At 54.1% G+C, this 16,191-nt stretch overlaps 1 protein-coding gene across 3 annotated transcripts in view; it reads left to right on the top strand.

Annotated features, from left to right (window-relative positions):
- The window catches only part of MVK (mevalonate kinase), a 67,978-nt gene that overhangs the window by 35,581 nt on the left and 16,206 nt on the right, over positions 1-16,191 (top strand). The window contains exon 12 of one of the 3 annotated variants that reach the window (XM_057492299.1): positions 746-945. The exons of 1 other annotated variant lie outside the window; for it this stretch is intronic. In XM_057492299.1, the coding sequence (XP_057348282.1) occupies positions 746-795 (50 nt within the window). In that variant the 3' untranslated portion in view covers positions 796-945. Of the gene's footprint in view, positions 1-745; positions 946-16,191 lie in introns of those variants that run through there. One more of the 3 variants, XM_057492297.1, reaches the window with a different exon arrangement.

The raw sequence follows: 16,191 nt of genomic DNA, 5'->3' as shown, positions 1-16,191 counted from the left end.
AGGCTCGGCTGTGAGGCTCCAGGCTCGGCTGTGAGTCCATCTAGTGGGATCTGTGGGAGAGTGCAGGCAGTAAAGTGTCACGCAGCACCGGGAGGCACATGGGGAAGTGATGTCCACCATTATCATTGCTGGGCTGGAACTGGACCCTTGGCAGCCTTCCCATCCCTGGGACTCTCCAGACATCACTGGGTGGTGTTGGCCCAGGGGGCCTCTGAGGCCTGGAGCAAGCCTAGTGGTTGCACAGGGGCTGAGGACCCAGTCAGGGGTCCTATCCCGCTCCATGCCATGGCCTCTGTGCACCCCTTCCCTGGCCCCTACAGGACTGGGGGTACAGCCGTCACTTACCTAGCGGGCAAGGTCAACTGGCTATAGCATCACACTGAGGCCTTACAAAGGTGCTTCACTGTGTCCAAGCTGCACAAATGGGAAGCAAGGCCCAGAGAGCCAACCTTGCTTAGGGCTGCGAGCCAGGCAGGTGAACGTAGTTGTTTAGACCATGAATTCTGGAGTCAATGAGATCTGAGTTTGAGTTCTGGGGTGGCCACCTACTGGCTGGTGACAAGTCTCAACTGAGACTCAGTTTTATCCTCTGTACAGTGAGATAAGAAAAGGTCCCCTTTGCTGGGTCAAGGGGCTAAATGTAGCGCATAGAGAGTACTTAGCCCAGGGTCTGGCACACAGGAAAGAAGACAAAGTTTCAGCACATAAAAGCTCCTGAAAGACCTCTGACTCCAAACCCCCATAGGTGCCCAGGAGGAAACTGAGGCCTGGATCGGGGAAGGCTTCCTTTCTTAGCCACCCTGCAGAGCTGGGTATGGCTCCTCAGCCTCCAGACTGCTGGTCCAGTGCTCCAGCCACCTCCCCACCCAGCTTGTCATCTGAGTCCCCTCCAGCCCTCACCTGCTCTTCTCCCTGGGTCTCTGGCCCCCGTGGCTTCGAGAGCCCGAGCCACAGGCCCGCAGCGAGGAATGCCATTCTCCCTCTACCCGGCGCACTGAAGGTTTTGAAAGTTAAAGTATTACCGTCGGCTTTGTTGTTGCCTAACTACGACAGACAAATTGAGAACCAGTTGTCAAAATGTCAGTGCACAATAAATCAACATGCAAAACGAGTCACAGCGCTCTGTGGTGTATAATTAAACAAAAAATCCCTTTTAGAAATTTCAGCAAGCGTTGGTTCCACTTTATATTTGTCTGTGTGATTAATAAAGGCAGCTAATTTTCAGACTTTAAAAACAGCTAGAAAATAGCTCCTAATTACATATTAGGTTCCTCGCGGCCCCCGCTGAGCTCCGCCGGCATTGGTGGGCCGAAGAATTTGGCAGAGCCTTAATTGCATTCTGAGCATCATCTAATTTTAGTTAAATGTAATGTAATCAGCAGCAGATGTCTGAAATAAAATATGAATTATGAATATGATGAAATTTCATTCTTGAATAAAAAAGTAATTTGCTATTTAGTTCATTAAAGTCTTAGAGGTTTATTAGGAACAGGTATATACAGCCCGATGAGGTGATATATTAAACGATATCTGGGAGAATGAGAGAAACCTCAAAGGGCTGGGAAAGTTTATCCAGGAATATCCAGTTTCGTTAATTATTACGGGGCTTAAGGGAGGTCCCGGGGCCTCCGAAGGCCGCACTGGCCCAGTGACTCCCTCAGGCCCTTTGAGGTGGGCCCAGGGTTTTGCAGGTAAGGAAGGTTGGAGTGGGAGGTTGTGGGTACCTCTGGGGCCTGTGGTGCCTTTGGCATCCCACCCCATAGCCTCCCCACCCTGGGCTAGTGTCCCCTGGCTTCTTAGGTGAGCATACGGAGGCTCCTGGTGACACGGTTCTATGCCAGGCACTCTGCTGGGCTTGATGACGCTGCGTGAGGCAGAGATCTGCATCCCAGGTGCTGAGCAAGGATTCAGTCCCAGCCCCTCGCTGTCTGACCGCCGCTTGGGGCCTCAGCTTCCCTTTCTGTAAATTGGGGATAATAACAGCACCCATCAGACACTGAACATTACCCGGAATGTGGCAAAGCCCCATTCAGTGCTGGCTGTTGCTGTTGGAGTCATTATAGGTCGTAGAGGTCATAATAGGGCAGTATTAAAATGGCACCTTTTGTTTCATCTTTAGAAGCAGCCTGTGATGCAGAGATCATGAACTGTTTTGTTTTTCAGCTGAGGATCAGGAGTTAAACAGTTCGCCCAAGATTGCACAGCTCATAACTGCCGAGGTCGGAATTTGAACCCAGCACCATCCCAGCTACCTGTGTTTCCCCCTGCATGCTGGAGCAACACTGGGAGAGCTGGCTTGGTGGGGTTCCTGGGCTGAGGACTCTGGAAGGGGGCTAGGTAGGGAACAGGAGGGAACAGGGCTCGTGTGCACCAGGTTCAAGGCAGAGAGAGGCAAGTAAGGGGCAGGAGGTTGTGCAGAGGGTCAAGGTTGGTGTCCCGGGCTCTGCCAGAAGCCACTCTGGGAGTCGGGGAAGCAGAGGTGACCTCTCTACCCCCGCTGCACACCAACCAATTTCCTGCAATTACCTGGAAAAGATTAATTAGCAAATTGCACCATATTGACTCAAGGCTGCCCTGGCGATCAATAAACTTGGGAGACGCTCCTGGGCGCCTGGAGAAAGGACCAGAACTTGAAAGCGGGGAAGGAAGCCCAGCTCTGGCAGGTCTGAGCCTTCTTTCCCAGCCCTGGAGAAGGCCACTCGGCTCCCTGGGTTGAAACCCAGCTCTGCATGATACCTTGTCAGCTTTGAGCAAGTCCCTTTGCCTCTCTGTGCCTCGGTTTCCCTACATGTAGAATGGGGGCTGGGCTTCTGCTCCCAGACTCTCTGGGGATGCAGGGGCTGGTGGAGTGGCAGCTGTTGAGGAAACTACTCTTCTCTTGGGCTTGACTTCCCTTTGCTGGTGTGGAAGCCTGCTGGGGCCAGGGAAGTGTAAAAGACTCACCATGTCCGCCTTTCGAGGTTGTGGGGATATACCCGGTCTTTCCAAAGAGTCATCAATGTACAGCAAGAGCTCTCTGCTGGCTCTGGCTTCTAGCTGGGGCAGAGCCGAGTGTGTGCAGATTGGGGGTCAAGAGGATAGGGCTGGGGGTCAGGTGGACAAAGTTCAGATCAAACCCTGGCTCCCCGCCATTTCAGCAGGGCAGGTGTGGGTGAATGGGAGCTGCTGTTGCACAGTGAACTCCAGTTCCCACTACGTGCACATCTGCTGGCACGCCAGCAGGGCTGGATGGTTCTGTATTGAGAAGTGCAAGCCAGCCAGAGACACTGAGACCTCCAGGGCCTGGAAACAGGAGGGACTTAGACATCAAGGGGCATAAATGGAGCTACCAGAGCCCAGTAGTTAGGGGAGGCAGGCGGAGCAGGGCAAAGGTACCCCTCCCTCTCCCTTCTCCCACCCCTCCCATCCCCCATCAGATGATCCCTCCTGGAAGCCAGAGGGTGGAAAAGCCTGTGGAGGTCAGCTTCCCAGGGTGCAGAGCCAGGCAGAGAAAGTGGGGACAGGTGGAAAAAAGACAAAACCCACACAGCCCTCTTCCCAGGAATTTAGAAAAGTTTAGAGGGGAAGAGGAGGCTTCTGGGTGGAAGTGGGGCCCAGGGGATCCGAAGCAGACCTGGTCTTCACCCCATGTTGCCACACCAGGAGGCCCCATGTGACCTCTCTCCACTGGGCTCACCCTGCTCCTAAGGATCTTGCTTCGAATCTAGTGCTCCCAAAGCAGAATGCTCGTTGGGTGCTGTAGGGGATGGCCAGACAGGCCTGGGTTCTCTGGTTCCCTGCTAGCTTGTGCCTTGGGCTTAGTGGGTTCACCCTCTCTGAGATGAAACGAGGCTGCGTCAGCACAGTGCTTGACACATAGTAGGTGTTCCATAGTGCATTCACCTCCTCCCCCTTCCCACCCTCTTTCAAATAAGCCCGGTGCCATCACCCATTCATCTCCCAGTGACTGGGCTCCTGTCATGTGCCAGGCGCGAGCCAGGCCCTGACTGCAAACTGCAGCGAAACTGAGATTCATTTGTCCTACAGTGAAAACTGACGGAGCATCTCTCCTACGAGCTCTGGGGACATGGCGGTGACAAGACAGCACCCGACTCTGTTCTTGTGGGGTCCACTGTGTCTCAGGGAGGCAAGCTTGAAGCTGGAGTTTCCAGGGTTTTGGGTGCTATGGTGGGGGTGTCTCAGAGGGCTGCAGGCTGGGGGCCCTGGCATCAGTCTGGAAGGAACCCCCACCCTGTATGCTCATCCCAGGACCTGAGAAGCTGTCCGTGGATGGCAGGCTCAGTGTGCAAAACCCCAGTAGATGGGTCTAAGCAGCCCTATATCCTGGGCATTCAGGGGCCCAGGAAGGCTGGATCTCTCAGGTGCCTCTCTATCCCCTCACCTCATGGGGCTGCCCCCCACCTTCCTGGCCCTGAAGCCACCTGCCTGCTGCCCCTGGCCACTCCCAGGCCCAGGTCAGCTGCCTGTCCCTGCTCTATTCATCAAGGGCATGACAACTAAAATTCATTTGAAGATGAAGAAAGTGCCCGCTAATCCGTTCTGCGAGACATTGATAGACTAGCAGCTCAGGGAGAATTGCACAGCAGTAATGAAATTAGGCTAAAACTGCTGGCGGATTGCAGATAATTGCCCTTGTCTGTCACTAGGAATAACATCTCCCAAATCCAACACAAGGATTGTTCAACTTGCAGGAATTTCTTTTCTTTTTTAAAGAGAGGCAGGCGAGGCAAAGCCAGTCCAGGGCCTGGAATCTTTGTCTAGGTAGCAGCCTAGAGAGCAGTGGTGACTGCTCCTGAAGCCCCCAGGAGCCCCCAGCCTCAGCCAGAGGGATGAGGGGGCAGGAGAGAGGGCTGAGCCACAGTCCCAGGGCTTTCCTCCCACAGCCCTTTGTGGGTCCTTCCCTGAGCCTTGATTTCTCCTCAGTGCCCTCTCACCAGTATGTCCTAGCTGGCAAGGCCCTGGGTAGAAAGTAGGGATCAGGGAAATCTTGCAGAACTGGGGCTACAGCACTGATGGCTTTGAACTTCTGGGGGGCAGAATCTGGTTGGAAGAAGGGCCCTAGGACTTGTATTAAAGTTGTATTTGCATTACTTGAGATGACATCCATCCTTCATATAAGAGAATGGACTGTGGGGGATGGGCGCAGGTAAAGTCTCCCTAAGCCACTCACTCTCTGGGTACCATCATGGGGGTCTAGATACCTGGAGAAGAAAGGTCTGAGAAGGGGTGGTTTATGGACTCCTAGGTTTCCCAGGGTGTTGGAGGGACCGGCACTCGATTAACCTTGATATCAGCAACAGCATGTTTGAGTGTCAGCATACTGGACCTTTTCACATGTTAGCCTTATAGACTGTTTGATGTCAATGTCATTGGATGATGTCACAGAACATTTGAATGTCAGCATCATGCTACATTCAAAAGTCAGTGGATCCATAAGCGTGGATGTTCCTCTCTTAGGAAGTTGGACCATCAACATCATGGACTGTTAGCATGTGAATATCATTGACTCATAGAATTTGGTAGCTATAAGGAATCTTTAGGTCCAAACTCTTCCTTTGACAGATAAGGAAACTGAGGCTCAAGAGAGGTTAGTGACTTGCAAAAGCAAGAAGGACCCTGATTTTCCTCAAGGTCACAGTTTTTGTCTAGGTCAGGAAACTTAACCCCTCAGAGAACTTGCGACTCCTTCCTGTCCTCCAGGCCCCACCCATCCCTGTCCGCACAGGGTGCTGGTCCCTCGTGCTCAGCTTCTGGGGACACACCTATGTTCTGGGGTTCATAGCAGGATCTCCCAGAACACTCTGGCCTGCTCAGCACTGTTAGCCAGTGTCACTAATCAGCCCCAACCACTGGCCGACCCACGCTTTCCATCTCATTCCTTTAGATTGGCCTGGGTCTGTTGAGGGCTTATTGTGTCAGCAGAGTACTGGGAATGCGCTGAGGCTGGAAGGGAGATGCTGAGGGGACAGGAGGTTAGGAGGACGGAAACATGATCCCCGCCGAAGGCTTATGTTCAAGAAGGCTTCTGGAAGAATGTGACTTTGAGCTGGGCTTTGAAAGAGCCCCAGGGCTTTCTTCAGCAGCCTCAGTCAGAGTTGGGATTGGGGGAGGATCTGGGCATGGGGATGGGGTGCATTTGCCCCCAGGAATGAGGAGGAGGCTCCAGATGGTAAAGGTGGGGTTGATGGTACTTGATGACGTGGACTATTCAGTAGGGATTTTTCAGCCATCAGACTTTATCCATGTCTTCCAAACACCCCTGTTGGCTCTGGGGCATTGACCAGAGGAGTGCCTGTGAGATCAAAACCTTTTTCCTAATAATACGAAGACATTATTTGCCTTTTTCACGTGTTGGCATTTGCACTGACGGTGTAAACGCAATGGGTGGGTAAACTGCTGGTCTCATAGTATGAATCACAGCAATGGTACCAAACCGTAATAGAGATTATTGGGTTCTTTCCCCAAACCCCCTCTCAATTAAAAAATTTAAAAAGCAGTTTCACTGAAGTGTGTTCCTGCTGAAAAGTGAGAATTATTAATGTTTAAAAAAAATCTCCGCCTTTGACTGCTCATCTTTTAAATATTCTGTGTAATAGACAGGAAGTACATACATAAAGGCCATCGCCATCCCCTTGCTCCAGAAGCACCATGTGACTGGTGGTGAGCTGCGCCAGCCTCTTTGCTCATTGAATGCCGTTTTTGCTTGAAATAACGACCGACAGGCTAGCCTTTCAGGTGTAGCTATTTGGCAGATATTTTCTTGAAAGTGAACAAAGTTGCCTGTCAACTGACAGTATTTGTTACCAATGATAAAATCTGACTTTCAGGCAAAAATTAGAATTTTGGAGAACTTGTACCTGCCACTGTGGGTTTGACAGCTTTCTCCTGAAATACTTTCCTGAAGAGACTGGTGGTAATACTAGCAAATGTGACTTTTATTTGATATTGTATAATGAAATATGTCAACATTTGGAAGAGCTGCATAACTCAGGAAATTAATATTTTCCCAACGGCCAGTACATAATGTGTTACAAGATGAGTAGAAGGTCCATTCTCAGTGCAAAATAGACTGATGGGTTTTCATGAACAGAGTGTGAGTTAGTTGATGTGGTTTCAGGAGCCAGACTGCTGACCCTTAGAAAGCCACTGCAGGGGCAGTTTTGAGTTTAGTATCAAAGAACAATATCCATAATGATCTCTGAGGGCTATTAAAATACTCTTCCCTTTTCTAGCTGCGTATCTGTGTGAGAGGCCAGATAGTCTTTACATACTTCAGCTACAACACCGTGTTGCAACAGATTGAATGCCAAAGCAGATGTGAGAATCCAGCTGCCTTCTGTTAAGCCAGACATTGAAGAGATTTGCAAAACCGTAAAACAATGAATGAAGCTCCCATTTTACAGATGCAGAAACTGCAGCTCAGAAGGCCTTGGACCAAATCCCTTTTCCTGATGGGGCCTTATTCTCCCAATCTTCTAAGAGCCCACTGGGCAAAGGTCTCATGTCTCCTGCCAGGCATCTGAGAGGCTAGATGGGCACAAAGCCAGGCCCTCCCCCACCCTTCTCATTCTGCTGCCCCGGGTGGGTGGGGGCCAGCCTGGGCAGCTGGCAGCTGGCCTCACACCCCTGGGCCCTGGGAGGAGGTGACCGGGGCAGTTTGCGGTAATGGATTGAGGGTGGGTGGCGGCCGGGTGAAGGAGTGCGCCGGCCAAGGCCCGTAATGCCTCACGAGCCAGCTCTGGCACGGGTAATTTACTGCTGCCGACAATAACATATTTCACTTCCCGTCGCCCCGATGAAGATTAGTTGTGTTTGAAAGTGGCTGAGTACACAGTCAATTCCGCTTAAACGTTTACAGTCAACTGAGCACAGATAATGCCCCCTCCGAACATGCGTCTGGGCCTCCTGTGGCTTGGGAGGGGCTCTGAGCTGTGGCAGGGGGTTCCCACCCCAGGAAGGGACTGCAGCTGCTTGGAGGGAGGGATTCGGGAGCTGGAGGCTGGGCAGAGATGTACGGCTTTCTTGGCCCCACTTTCCAGATTGTCTTTCAAAATCATTCATTCAACAAACACTTCCCTGGGACTGGCCAAAGGCATGTGTGTAGGCTTTGGGTACAGGGAAGATTCAAAGCTATGATTACATTTGATCCTAGCAACACCCCTGGGAGTCAAATTTTATCTCCAGCTTCCCAAAGAATGGAAACGAAGACTCAGAGAGACCCCCCAGATTTTCCAGTGTTGCACACTCACTACCAGATGGAACAGGGATTGGAACCCAGGCCTGATGGTTTCTGAGTCTCAAGTTTTTCCAGCAATGGCCCAGGGCTTCCAGACTAACTCTAGATTCACATCCTCTGTGCGCCATGTTTGGGTTGACTGCAGGCTCCAGGGCTCAGACTTGGAATTCCCGGGTCATATGGGGGGGATCCCATGGCAGGGCTAAGGGGCCAGGAGCCTGATGGGATTTGAGGCTGGACAGAGTCCCAGGCCCAGAATGTCACTTGCCCCTGACAGCTTCGTGCGGTCTTTGGGAGGCAGAGTAGCTTGAGGGTTGCCATTTCCAGTCCTGGGCCTAGCTCCCCACAAGGCCTACCCTTTACACTTGGAGGTGTCTGGATCAAGGTGCAGAGGGAAGCCCCAGCACCACCACCCCCGGCCTTCTCTTCCCAGCCTGGGCTGTATCCATAACAGCAAGGGCCTTGAGCAGAAACACCAGCCTGCCAGGCCAAGCTGGATCTACACTAGTCCCCTCAGATGGTCGTCCCTTGCCCACACCTCAGGCCTGGGGGTGCTCACATCAGTGGCAGGTTTGTCCTGGGAGGATGGACCACAGATGGGCCTTGGGAAGAGGCCTTTCACGCCTCAGAAACAGGACCCTTGCTTCCTGAATGTGGCTAATAGAGACACAAGCTCCTGGTGGGCATGTGCCCTTGGCCTGTAGATTCCTTGCCTGGTGGGAAGTGATGTGGTTGGCCCTGTAAGACACAGGTGGCCCTGGTCCAAGGTGGTGCTGCCATCCTACCAGACTTGCTCCTGGGAGTGGAGTGAGTGGGTGCCCTGGACTCACTCCCCTCCACCCCACTCCCTGCCCAAGGCCAGTCCCTGAAGTCCCCAAGGGGCCCCTCACATGGTGACCATATAGGGACTGCCCACCCACAGCCTGCCAGGAAGAACCAGAGGCCCATACGCCTCGCCTTGGCTGGGCCTTCCCCAGCCAGTCACACTAGAAGTAGCAGATCTTCATGAGCACCTGTAGTATACCAGCCTCTGCCAGGCCCTGTGGGCACTTTATTTCACTCAAGCTTGGTGGATGGCTGTTCCTTTCTCAGAGGAGGAGATTGGGACTCAGAGCGGGAAGGGGGAAACAGAAGGAGGAATGAGCCAGGACCACGTGTTCCTGAAGGGCAGGGGCTATGTCCCACACTGTATGATAATGTGTCTGGCAAATCACACCAGTGGATACCACGGGCACTGCTTCCCCTGGGTTGACATGGTCTCATTACACTGTGTCTATCCATGACCCTAGGACATGGCTGTGTGACTCCAAGTTATCTGTGTGACACTATCTATCCATGTCTTCTGACCCTGCTGGGTGACCTTGTTGTCCAGGTGCTGCCGTCCAGGTGGAACTACATTCTAGGGCCGAGAGTCCATGCTGGGCCCTGGGTGCTGGCAGAGCTTGGTGACTGATGGGTCCACCTCTGCAACCCCAGCCACTCTGTCCACCCACCTGGCCATTCCTGGATGCTGAGGCCTGGGCCCTGGAGTAGGGGAAGCCACCACAAAGGCCGTGGTCCTCGGCCACACAGACCATGGTGCCTGTGGCTGGGCAGGGCTGACTCCACACAGGGGGCACCTCTCCCCAGCACCTCTCTGTCCTCAGGGGCAGCAGCAGAGGGCCCTCCATCGTGGGCTAGACGTCATCCCAGCCATTTGTTAACGTGATGCCGCTGTGGGACTCCCAGGACCCTCCATGCATCCACTTGCCGAGCTCTACCAATGAGCCAAGCCTGTCCCAGGAGATTCGGTCAAGTCCCTGCCCTCACTGAGCACCATGTGCTCAGGCCAGGAGCACCCCCATTAGGCCACCCTCAGATTTGGGGCCCCCACCCCTGCCCCACAGCGCAGCTGAAGCCTCCTGAATAGGAGGAGAAGGAACTTGGGACAGGATCTATGAGCCTGCCTGGCGACCCCTTGCTGTGTGACCTTGGATATACTGCTTAATAACTTCTCTGGACTGAGACATGTCATGACCTAAGAAAAGGCGTGACAATCTGGAAATGAGCAGAAACAGCAGAATGCCCTGCATGGCCTGGAGCTCTGCAGTGCTCAGAGGGCTGCTGCTGGCGCCATTGGTAACCGTGGACATGGCAGCTCCTGTCTCAGCCCAGGTCTTGGGTCCAGGGTTTGCTGCTGAACTGCCTTGGAGGCAGGCCCTCTTCTGTTCTCACTTTGCCAATGTGGAAACAGGTTCAGAGAGGGCAAACGACTTGCTCAAGGCCCCACAGCAAGAGACTAACAGAACAAATCCATATTCAGGACAACCCCTCCATCCCCTCCAGTGTGTCCAATACGGATGAGGCATGGCAGGAATTTATCAGCCCGTTTACAGAGATAGAAACTGAGGCTCAGAGAGAGGGTGTAATGTTTTGGAGTCTCTGGACTCCCAAGCCAGTGCTCTCTCCCACCCTTCCCCAGCCTCTCTACCCTCCTGAGTGCAAATCACCATGATGGGGTTGGGGAGGGCTGGGAAGGCAGAGAGGCTGTCAGAGACAAAAGGTTGCTGTGGCCACACAATGGTGACTGTCCAAGCCAGAGCCAGACATTGGGCTTCAGGAGGAGCTCAGCGCCCACCTGCAGCTTCCTCTAGACAATGGAAGCCTGTGCTCCTGGGAGGGGCACAATAGCACCCTGTGTTTGGGACCCGCCTCTCCCTGCACCACCCTGGGGTGAGGGATGGCCCTGGCAGCCATGCCCAGCCTGGGAGCAAAGGGCGCAGGAATGGAGGTGGTTGAAGGGGAATGGGCAGCCCACCACATTGTGGGCTTTGGAAGGCCTGTCTGTCCTGGCCCCAGAACCCCACCTTAAATGGCCTGTTACCATGCTCCAAAGCATATAACTCTATTCCCTTGCCTTTGGGCAAGAGACGTGAACAACTCACAGCCTCAGTTTCTCCAGCTGTAAAATGGAGATGACAGACTTTGCTTGGCAGAGGTGCTATGAGAATTAGATGAGGGAGACACGTGCAGTGACACATACTAATGGCTGGAGATGTGTCAGTGCCTTTTCATGATGGACGCATGGATGGATACATGGTGGGTGGCAGGATGGAGAGGTGGGTAAGTATGAGGTGAGGGTCTGGGTAGCAGGGGGAAGGGAATGGCAGATGAAAGGAGGAACGATGGCCAGGGTAGTCAGGGAAGACTTATAAGAGGAGGTGAGCTATAGATCAGCAGAGAAGTGGGTGCTGTGTGCTCCTCACAGGCAGGCAATACAGCCCTGGGACTCCATACAGGATAGGTGCTCAGAGATTGTTTACTGAACTGATGCATGTTCTTATGCTAACAGCAGCCGAGGCAGAAGCCCTCTCCCTGGATCCCAGGTCTGTGCCAATCCAGGCCCCAGCATGTCCCATCCCTCACCAGGCCCTTCTGGTGGATGGGATGCGAACTCTGGTCCCCCTCCATCCTTGGAGGGGGTGGCAAAGGCAGGAGACTGAGTCAGGTGGCCTGGGGTCCGAGTTCCAGCCCTACCTGCTAGAGGACTTCAGGCCTGTCCCTTCCCCTTCTGAGACTCAGGTCCCTCTACTGTGTAAACGAGGCCCTCTCCTCCTGACCTCACGCTGCTGTTGTGAGTGGGGAGAGATGACGGGAGTGGGGAGCCCCTCACACATAGTAGGTGCACTGGAACAAGTCTGGCTGAAGTGTGGGGCAGAGGAGGAGCAGGATGGCAGTGGGAGGTCTCAGGGCCCAGAGCCCCTGCTGGGCCTGGCCTGTGGCTTCCTGAATCCTCAAGGTCCCCTAACTCTGTCCTCCAGCCCTAGAACTGGAAGAGCTGTTGGGACATTGCATAATTTAAAGGGAACGAGCGAGAGGCTCTCAAACTGCTGCTGCCTCTTAATGGAATTACTGAAAAGGGCTTTTTAATTAAAAATAAGAAGTTGGGGACAGGTTCATTTCCATAATTCAGGGCCCTGGCACTATGACTGCCCAAGGTTTCATTTCCCTCTGTGTCTCACTCAAGGCGTGATCTATATTGTTAAAATCCTGCATGAAAAATGGGCCTGGTTTTCAGGTAGAGCTGTAAGTATTTACCCTGCCTCACATGGGTCCCCCTGTCACGGGAAGCTTAGGGGCTTTTAAACGCAGCTTAAGACATCCCAGAGATGTTTCATTAAAATGTAGTCTGACTTTTCCAGCCTCTGTGATCGGTGCTCACAGGGCATGGGAGACACAACTGTGAGGGGGGCATGGAGGTTGGGGGGCAGGTCAGGGGGCCCCAGCTGTGCAGGCTGGATGCCTTCTCCTGTGGGGTCTCTGACACCCAGCCCAAGAAGGGCCGATAGGGCAGGGGAGGCGGCCTGGAGCTGGTCTGTCTGTCCTGGCCCCAGTACCCCACCTTAAGTGGCCTGTTACCATGCTCCGAAGCATATAACTCTATTCCTGTGGGAAGGGGATGCTTAGAGCCCAGGGCTGGCTGGCAGGCCTGTGGGCCGCTCCACCTCATCTCCCCTACCCTGCCCTTCTTGACACAGTCATGGGGTCTTCCTGAGTCCCTCCCTCATTTTCTCTGAAAATGCCACTCTCTCCCAAACCTCTACCTCTAGGCCTTCACCCCTGCTGTTCCCTCTGCCTGAAATACTTTTCTGTCCCTGAGTCGCTTTATTTTTCCTTCTTAGCTCCTTTGGGTCTCTGCCCCCAGTGTTGACTCCCTGGGAGACCATCCTGTACCTGGGTGGGTTAAGGGCCCCTTCCTCTCTGTGCTGGCCCCGGTGGCAGCAGTGTCACTCTGGGCTGTCATTTCTGCTACTCGTCCGCCCACCCTCCCTGCACCACCCATCTGTGGCCTCCTGGAGGTACCGCACAGTTCCTGCTCCGCACCGGGACTGCAGCCGCAGCACAGGGCCCGGAACGCTGAATGGGTTTTGACCAGCAGGTCGGGTGCGGGACTGGTCTCTGGCAGTGGTTCCCTATGTTACTTCCTGGGCTGTGCCACCAGGCCCTGCCCAGCTTCATGGGGTGTCTGAGGGCCTGGGGGCACTCCAGCAGGGCTGTCCCTTTGGCACAAGAGCAGAGTGTGAACCACAGAGACTCTGGGCAGGGGTCTACTCACTGGCATTCCTGGTCTTTGTTTTCTGCAATAGCTTTGGTGAGATGTAATTCACACATTTGAAGTGAATCATTCAGAGGTTTTTAGTATATTCACAAAGGTTTGCAATCTGTGCCACAATTTCAGAACATCTTTATCATTTCCCCCCAAAGGAATCTCCTCATTAGCACGTACACACACACACACACACACTGTGCCCCTGGCAACGACTAATCTTACTGTCTCATGGATTTGTCTGTTCTGGGCATTCCGTGGGAACAGAGTCATACACTGTGTGGCCTTTTGTGCCTGGCTTCTTTCATTTGGTATCATGTTTTCACAGTTCACCCACGTGGTAGCATGTATTAGTGCTTCATTCTTGTTTAAGGCTGGATAATATTCTGTTGTACGGACAGAGCACATTTTGTTTACCTGTTCCTCAGGTGGTGGATATTCGAGTTGTTTCCACTCAGGGGCTCTAATGAATAATGCTGCTCTGAGCATGTGAGGAGCGGAATTGCTGGGACGTGTGCTTGGGTTTCATGATGGCACCGTGGCAGCTCACCTGGGTGGCGGGGGAGGAGCCCGTGCTGAGAGGCAGTGGCGCGGCTGGGGGATCTGAGGAACAGAGCAGGAGGTGGGGACCACCTGCCATGGCACCTGGGCAAGTCGACCATCTCTGAGCCTTGGCCTCTCCCTCTGCCAAACAGGGACAATCAAGGCACCTCCCACGGCTGCTGGGAGCCACAGAATGACAGACGGGGGGAGTAGTCCCACTCGGAACCATTCTCCTGCCCAGGTGTGGGAAGGGCCCTGGAAATGCTGTGTCGACTACTTGTCAAGTGCTGCTGGTCCAGCAGGGGCTGGAGAGGGAAGAGCCAGCCTTTGTGGTCTCTGACCGTGTTGTCCTGGGAGGAGGCATCATTGTGGTGCCCATTTTGCAGCCGAGGAAGCTGGGAAGTGAAGTCGCCTGCTGAGCTCAGAGCCAGCCTGCACCTGTCAGACTAAGTCCCTTCCCTCAACCTGCAGCCAGCCTGGTGCTGCCTCCTCCTGGCTGGATATGATGCAGCAGGAAGCCAGGCTCCCTCTGTAGGTGTGCGTCTCCTGAGGGCTGTGTCTATCTTGTCTCCTGAGGTGGCCCCAGAGTCCAGAATAGCCCATGGCATAGAGGGGGCACTCAGTAATTTTTCAGAAAGGATGCACGACTCAGTGACTTCATTTCCTCATCTGTGAAATGTGAAGACGTGCAGGGCCTAAGCTTCTAGACAGAGCTCCCGCCTCGCCCTTATTCCCCATGGGGATAGTGCTGGGGGCAGATAGGAGTGGAGGCGGCAGACATGCTCATGGCAGGTCCTGCCCTCGCAGAACTTGAGGGCACATCTCCTGCTGCCCTCGCCTGTTCCCAGCCTGGGTGCTGTCAGTCCTCTCCTGCGCAGCCATCTAGAGGGTTGGCCCCGTGGTTCTGCCTGTCCTCAGGGTGCTGAATGATTGTCTGTTCTGCACAGAGATGCCCTCACTCACTGTCTAGCTGATGGGGCCAGTTAGTGGTGTCAGGAGGTCCTCTCACTTCTGATGGCATTACGACAGCCAGATTTTCAAAGTCCAGAGTACCGGGTGCCCAGTGCCACCCCTCACCCACCCAGAAATGGTAGGAGAGGGAGGGGTGCCCACAAGGTGGGCTGGTCAGGGGCCTGGCTTGGAGGGGGCCGTGATTTCTGTTCCCCTGTGGACAAGCTCTGCTCTGCCAGGAATCAGCCCCTGCCCTCTGTGGGCTGTGAGCTGGTGGGGAGGGGGCACCAGGCCTCTCCCGTTCTGACTTTCTGTCCCCACGCCAGCTCACACAGTCCTCACAAAGACAGCACAGTGACTGTAGAGCTGAAATCCCCTGGGGCTGAGGGCCTCAGAGCCCATGCTTTGTCAACCTCTATGACAGGTCATTGCTGTTCCTGTTATTATTATTGTCAACGTCCCCCACAGATGCACGTCACAAAATGCTGCTCTGGTGGAAGAAGTCATGGAGCGGGAGGGAGAGCCTTGCTCCTATCTGTTGTGGGTGGCCCCAGTGGCCTTGGCACACCCCACCCCTCCAGGCACTGAGTCGCATGTGTACAGTGGCAATATCTTGCAGTGGCCAGGACCCAGGCTGGGAGCTCTGACGAGAGGCGGGGAACATGGGGCAGATGACTTCAACACTCAGAGCCTCTGTTTCCTCGTCTGTGAAATGGGAGCATGACAGTCCTCACCCCACTGGGCTGTGGTGAGGATCTATATTGGGGTTCCATGTCCTGTGCCTGACTCAGAGCAGAACTCAGTAAATAGCAACAAATGTTCCCAGCCTTGAGGCCAGCTGTGGGAGGCCATGGAAGAGATGGGTAGAGGAGGTTTGGGGAATTACCCTGCAGTGGACCAAAGCGGGCAGGCGGGTCAGAGGAATGAAACCACAGGCAGACCCCCTGGCTGTGCTGTGGGCCTGGCACTATTCGCCCACGGGACTCCTTGCCTGTGGAAACCACGCAGGCAGGTGTGTGAGAGGGGTGGTCCACATCTGTCACCCACGGACCACAGTTGGAGCAAGCCACCGTTTGTGTCATTTTCCAATCTGCCACAGGGAATCAAAGGCTCTGACGGGCCTGTTTAGCGCCCATTCTCCAGGGATCACTCAGGCAATTTCTGCTGCGCTCCGTGACAATGGCCCATAATTAAGGTGTCAGCATATCATTTAGCCCTTTCAGTGAACAGCCCAGAGACAGGCTGGGCGATCTTCAGCCTCTCTAGTGAGAGATGCGCAGAGGGGGTGGGAGGTGGGAGACAGAGCAGTGCGCATGCACAAGATGAGGTGCCCATACCCCAGGAACCTTTGGGCCTGAGGGGACGGACCCATCCA

Source organism: Manis pentadactyla, chromosome 14 (assembly GCF_030020395.1).
Source record: "Manis pentadactyla isolate mManPen7 chromosome 14, mManPen7.hap1, whole genome shotgun sequence".
NCBI lineage: Eukaryota > Metazoa > Chordata > Mammalia > Pholidota > Manidae > Manis > Manis pentadactyla.
The sequence above is the reverse complement of the archived record's forward strand: the minus strand, read 5'-3'. Positions and strand labels throughout refer to the sequence as shown.